Source organism: Aphis gossypii, chromosome 2 (assembly GCF_020184175.1).
Source record: "Aphis gossypii isolate Hap1 chromosome 2, ASM2018417v2, whole genome shotgun sequence".
Classification (NCBI taxonomy): Eukaryota; Metazoa; Arthropoda; class Insecta; order Hemiptera; family Aphididae; genus Aphis; species Aphis gossypii.
Genome location: NC_065531.1, coordinates 51,398,233 through 51,404,635, shown reverse-complemented (window position 1 = coordinate 51,404,635; position 6,403 = coordinate 51,398,233). Strand labels below are relative to the sequence as shown.

Below are 6,403 nucleotides of genomic sequence, written 5' to 3'. Positions count from 1 at the left end.
TTTTAACAAGCTATTTTAATAAAGAAAAAATATAATTTAACATTTTAATGCTACAATTTAGTTAATTTTATATTTAGATACCTACTTATAATATAAATAATAAAAACGTAGATGATAGATGAGTGCTCCCCTCAAAAAAACGCCCGCTTTAAAATAAAAAATGTCCTCAATGGGGACGATAGCACCCACGTTGAGAATCACTGTCACATGCCCATACATACATATAACTATATTATAAATATAAATTAATCATTGATTATGAAATGTTTATATTTCGTATATAAATATAGGTAATACTTATTTAATAGTACCTATAATGTATATAGTATATATAACAATTAACAGTACAATTAATTAATGCAATTTTATTTTATAGCTATCAATACATAAACAGGATGTGTTTGAATTAACATCGTTAATAATTATGGGCTGTTATGAATTGGCAGTTATTGCACCATTCATATCGATTTTATGGCGTGTATTTTTCGATAATCAATTATCTATAATATTGTATACGCTTGAAAAAATTCATAAAAAAATGATTCGGTTGAATTTGGTTGGTTCGATCAAAACAAAAATAAATTGGTATTTGATTGTTGGAATTATTGTAAATATTATAGCAAATATTATAACTCCGTTATTATTTCGGATACCAGCTTCTTCTGCCAAATCTATAAAAATATTACATATGGTAATTGTTAATCATTAATACATAAATATTATGATCAATAATAATTTTACAAATATTAAATAAACTGATTGTTGATTTGAAATAGATTGTTTGTTGATCTTTTATTTTATCAAATATGTATTAAAACCAATGTCTATAAATAACTTAAATTAAAGATGAAGTCGTGATGTCATTTAAAATATTATGTTTTTTTAGGTTCAATGGAAGTTTATAAATGCTTGTGCATTTTTTGAATACATACTACTAATATTATACATATTGCAGATGCAGTACATGATAAATGATAACATTTTGGAAAGAAAATCATGCTTAAGTACATTAAAAGATATGTATTTGGAAATTATAGAATGCTTAAATCATGTCAATAGATCGATTTATGGTATGCCGGTCATTGTTGGATTTATTGCAGGAACAATTGGTGAAATCATTACATTGTTATACAGCAATTTATTATTCCCTGAAGATTCTATAAACGACATTTATCATATTGTACTTGCTTCTATAGGATTATTAGTAAAAATAGCCAATCTTATTGTATTATATGGAATCGGTCGTGTCACGGAACAAGAGGTTTTTAAATAAAATATTATTATAATAACATTTTTGTAAATTAACCATTTTTTTTAGTATTTCTATACAAACATTGAATTAAATGTAAATAATAATAAATGTATAGTACAAGTTGAATCTGGCTGATTAAAATATACACAATACTAATCAAATTTTCAAAAATAACAAAAAATATTACCCAATTAAACAAAAACAAATGAAAAAGAATAAATTACAACTAATGTGAAAACTATCAGTGGCGAATACTGACTTTGATGTATATGGGCATGTTCATTTATCATAATGTATTATAGTTCTATTTAATTTATAACTAATAAACAATACACAAATGTGTATTAATTTATAAATAAGACTTTAATTAATTATATATATTGTATACAATAGCATTTTGTTAAATAATACTTTAATAATTGTAATTGAGACTTGACTAACTCTTTTAACTAAAATAAAAAAAATTGTCATTTACTAGTACACGTAAATTTTATAAATCATGTTGACGAAGCCCAACAGAATGAGCATGCATGATTAATACGCGGATGCTAGTAGGTAGAGGGGGTCTCGGAGATTTTTTTTTACAGCGATAACAAGGGTCGTTAGCTCGCGCACACATTTATCGCATGCTCTATCATTAAATGTTAGAATAAATAATATAATAACGTTTTTATTTCTAAGCATGCGGCCCATGCTGAGTAGGTATGCCTGGAGAATTCGCCACTACTAACCATTGATATTAACTCTACTATTATAATTATGTTATAAACCTCATTTTAATTAATAACACTATGAGTTTTCGTTTTCAACATTTTTGATAAGATTTAAACAATTATAGTAAAAAAAGTGATCTTACATTAAATTAGAAATTTTAAGATTCTATATTGTGTTCGATTTGTATGTTCAGCTTATTTTAAATAATTTTTTGGTTTTAGATTAATCGAATAAGTTTAGTCTTATATCAATTGTACGTAATCGAAAGAAACCCCAGAATAAAACGTCAGGTATAATATTTATTTTATTTATTACATGTAATTCGTATTAAATTTTTGATTAATTTGTAATAATTATTTTTTTCAAGATCAAGTTTTTTATTTTACAAAGATTGCACGAACATTATCGTTTTGAGGTGCATGGAATATGTCGGATTACTTTAAAACAACTACTTATTTTATCAAACAAAGTATTATGTGCTTACCTATTTATTCAAATTCAGTTCAAATTAAATAAAAATTAAACAGATTTTTTTCAATCGTCATAGAATTAATCTATTGACAAGCCACTGATTTTACTTAGAATTATAATTAATTTAAGAAAATTTGTTTAAAGATACATATTACATAATAATTATATTATTTATAAATATAAAATCAGTAAATTTTTATTTTCTTTCATAATAAGTGTTGAGTATAATATAACTCATCATAATGTAAATCAGTTAATTTTATGCATTAAATTTAATGATAAATCATTAACAATTTATAAAAAATCTTTTTGAGCTTGAGTTTCAGTTCTTTTTTATATATGTATTAATAATTATAAAATATTTGCTTACCTACTTATTAGTTATTATTAATTTATTAGTTCTATTGCTGAATAATAATTTGGAAAAATATTTCATCAAAAATAATTATGGTTTTTTAATTAATAAGTCAGTACTAGTATCATCTATTGCCTAACAGCGCCAGGATTCTCGTAATATACTGGCTGGACTCCATAATGGGTATCTACTATCTAGAGACTTCTTGAGGTGTCCATGGCTAGTCCAAATACTCACCTTCAGGTATCCCACCAGGTTCCTAATTTGGAATCTAAATTTGGATTACATAATGACTCTACCCAAATACTAACTGGATTCCAGTAAATTTCCTGCAATAGGAATATTTTTTTTATTTTATTTTTTTTTTTATATTTTCAAAATATATTTTATAAAAAAAATATTTTCAAAATATAATTTATAAAAAAAAATTATTTTCAAAATATAATTTATAAAAAAAAATTATTTTCAAAATATATTTTTTATTTTTTTTTTTTTTATTTTTTTATTTTATATATTTTTCAAATATATTTTATATTTTTTTTTTTTATTTTTTTTTTATATTTTCAAAATATATTTTTCATTTTTTTATATTTTCAAAATATAATTTATAAAAAAAAATTATTTTGAAAATTTATTTTTTATTTTTTTTTTATTTTTTTTTTTATATTTTCATAATATATTTTACATTTTACATTGTTTTTTAGGCTTTCTAGTTTTAATTTTTCTTCAATCGGCTTTCTAATTTCTAATTTTTCATCATTCGGCTTACTTTTTTATAATATTTCATCAATTGGCTTTCTGTATTCTTATTTTCATAAATCAAATTTCTTTTTTATAATTTTTCATCAATCGTTTTTCTATATTCTTATATTTTACTTGTTTGCGCCGAAGCTGCTCCTGCGTTTGTTGTGGTTGGCGGCAATGACTCGCCGGATGGTGGGATAAGGAAGGATATCCAAGGTATAAATATTAGGTATAAGTATTCTTATATAAATATAAAAACCAAATGAAATAAATATTTCAATACAACGGATGCTGCATGCTGGACATCTAATAATATGAATACAAGACAAATATATAGGTATATAACAAAGAATTATAATATGGGCCCGTCTTCGAAATAATTGTAATAAAAGAACCTCAGCTTTCGATTCCTTTGACACTATGAATTTAATGCATTAACATATACACCAATAATAATATAAACGACCTGTTCTGCTATACTGCCTGACACAGTGAATCCAGCTGGAAAGGTGACAGCCCTTGAGTAGTAGATTACCGTATAATAATACAGTGAGTTCCGCTTAATGTGATCACTAGTTTATAGAATCAACCGTTTATTAGAATCAAAAATGAAAATCCCAAACCAAATTGTATGTGTAATGTTGTAAATTCTTTATAGAATCAAACAGTTAATAGAATCAAAATTACCTGCACCAAAGTGATCATAGCGGAACTCACTGTATAACATTTGCTCGCCCGAATTAAGCCAGAGTGTAGTGATCAAGTCAGGCCCAACTATCTTGGGACTTATGACAATTGTCACTGCACTTCGCGGCATATATGATGATAATACAACCACCAGAGGGTCAGTTGACCACGAGGTTCACACCAAACCAGAGGATTGGCAAAACCGCACGTAAAAACACACCAGGTTCAACGACGGGTGACAGGCGGTCACACGCTAATAATATGCGTGGTACATAAAACCTTAAAAGCATAAAAGGCGGCACAACGACTAAAACTATAACGAAAAAAGGCGTTGTCCGCACACGCGGTTCAAATGGCGACACCAGCGTGAGGTGGCGAGCTGACGTGACGATGCGTCAGAATTGACCGCCTGGAAAAGACAGACTTAAGAGTCGGCGACAAATAGCAAACGACAACAGTCCAATGATGGACGTCTGAGGGTGGGGGGTAAGCAACTTTATCGCGGAGCTTCCCCGTTCGACACGGCGCCGAGATAAGATACGTCGCGTACTCGCGTCCGTGCTCGAATATTACTAGTTTATAGACTTCACGGGATGACTGGATAAGGTATTACTGGATAAGAGCATTAGTTATTAAATTCGGAGATATTCATTATTATTATTGTTCTCTAGGATACTACAACTTTCCTTTCATGTTTATATGGGATTATATACTTCACAGGATAAGATATTTCAGAGAGTATGATATTAAATTCAGAGATATTTCTTATTATTATTGTTCAATACGATACTGCGACGTTCTTTTTATGTGAATATGGGGGATTATCTTCACGGGATTAGATATTTAACCAGATAATATACTTCACGGAATAAGGCATTCACCTTAATATTTTTGTTCTATATGATACTGCAACGTTCCTTTCATGTGTACATGCTATATGGGATAATATACTTCACGGGATAAGATATTATTAGATTATAGACTTCACGGGATAGGTACACCAATGTGTATCCTACTGTTATGTGTATCTAGGCTTAAAAATGTAAACATTTTAAGAAAAAACAGTATTAATACCTACATGGTTTCAAAATATAAACATAATTAGATAACGATTATCTATATAATTATTAATTAATAGTTATCCCAAACTACTGGATTTGTAATACGAGATACATTTGTATATAGATTTTTTTATTTGTAAACTCCATTGAGTCATCACAAATAGGTACTATAAAAAAAACATGAATATAAGTATAATATATAATTAGGGGTGTTCCCATAGGGTATACTACATATACGCCGTATACTCACAAGATTTTTTTTCAATAATATGGGTATACTGAGTATACTCTCAGATCTCAATCGATTTGCGATTTTAACTCTCAAGATATTTTAACAAAATGTCAATATTATAAGTATACTGCATATATTCAAATCAAATACAAAGGAAAAAACAAAATTAATTTAATTAAGTAATTTTCCATATTTATGTCAATTATTTATGACTGAAAAAGTCATACTCTTTAATTTTTGACATTTGTAAAAATTAAGGAGGTATAATATAGAGGATATGTAAAAAAATCTGTTTAAAATGTTGTGCATATTATTGAAACGTCCTTTACTCTTATAACCCATAAAAAAAATATTTTTATTGTATTTAATGTTTATATTTTGGTATTTGATGATTTAGTATACTCTCAAAAAAATTATTGGGAACACTTCTGTAATATAATAATATATTATACTTCTTTCCATCATACAAATAGATTATAGATGTAATAACACGACATGATCAATTAACAGTCCACATGGTAATAGTTTTCTAAATAGTAATATTAAGACAAAATTTAAGAAAAAGGAATAATTGGAACATTTAAAACATAAAATAAATAAAAAATAAAAATAAAAAAATATTTATATACTTTTTAATATGTCAATTTTTTTAATACTATAAAAAAATTATCAATTTTTCTAAAAGATAGGAAAAAGAAAATTATGAATGAAATTGTACTAGAAAATCTCCATTTTACAATTTTTATAATGAAATTTAACTGATTAATGTCAAAACTAAGGTGTCTTAGGGAATACCATGGATCCATGGATTTGTAGTTAAATAATAAAATTACTTTTACAATGTACATGACAAATAAAATTAAGCCTATTTATGAAGAATAAGACTA

The 6,403-nt window shown here is 26.3% G+C and overlaps 1 protein-coding gene across 1 annotated transcript; it reads left to right on the top strand.

The window, feature by feature from the left end:
* Positions 1–424: 424 nt before the first annotated feature.
* Positions 425–2,529, top strand: LOC114125603 (uncharacterized). The gene is made up of 4 exons (XM_027989326.2): positions 425–478; positions 887–1,261; positions 2,188–2,256; positions 2,334–2,529. Exons 1-4 carry the CDS (start codon positions 425–427, stop codon positions 2,487–2,489), a joined length of 654 nt encoding a protein of 217 aa, XP_027845127.2. The 3' UTR covers positions 2,490–2,529.
* The last annotated feature ends 3,874 nt before the right edge of the window (positions 2,530–6,403 follow it).

Excerpts from the sequence above, each read along its gene's own strand:
- LOC114125603 (XM_027989326.2), top strand. The coding sequence starts at position 425 with ATGGGCTGTTATGAATTGGCAGTTATTGCACCATTCATATCGATTTTA. Across the intron at positions 479-886 it reads TCATATCGATTTTATGGCGT|GTTCAATGGAAGTTTATAAA; the intron begins GTATTTTTCGAT and ends ATGTTTTTTTAG. Across the intron at positions 2,257-2,333 it reads ACCCCAGAATAAAACGTCAG|ATCAAGTTTTTTATTTTACA; the intron begins GTATAATATTTA and ends ATTTTTTTCAAG.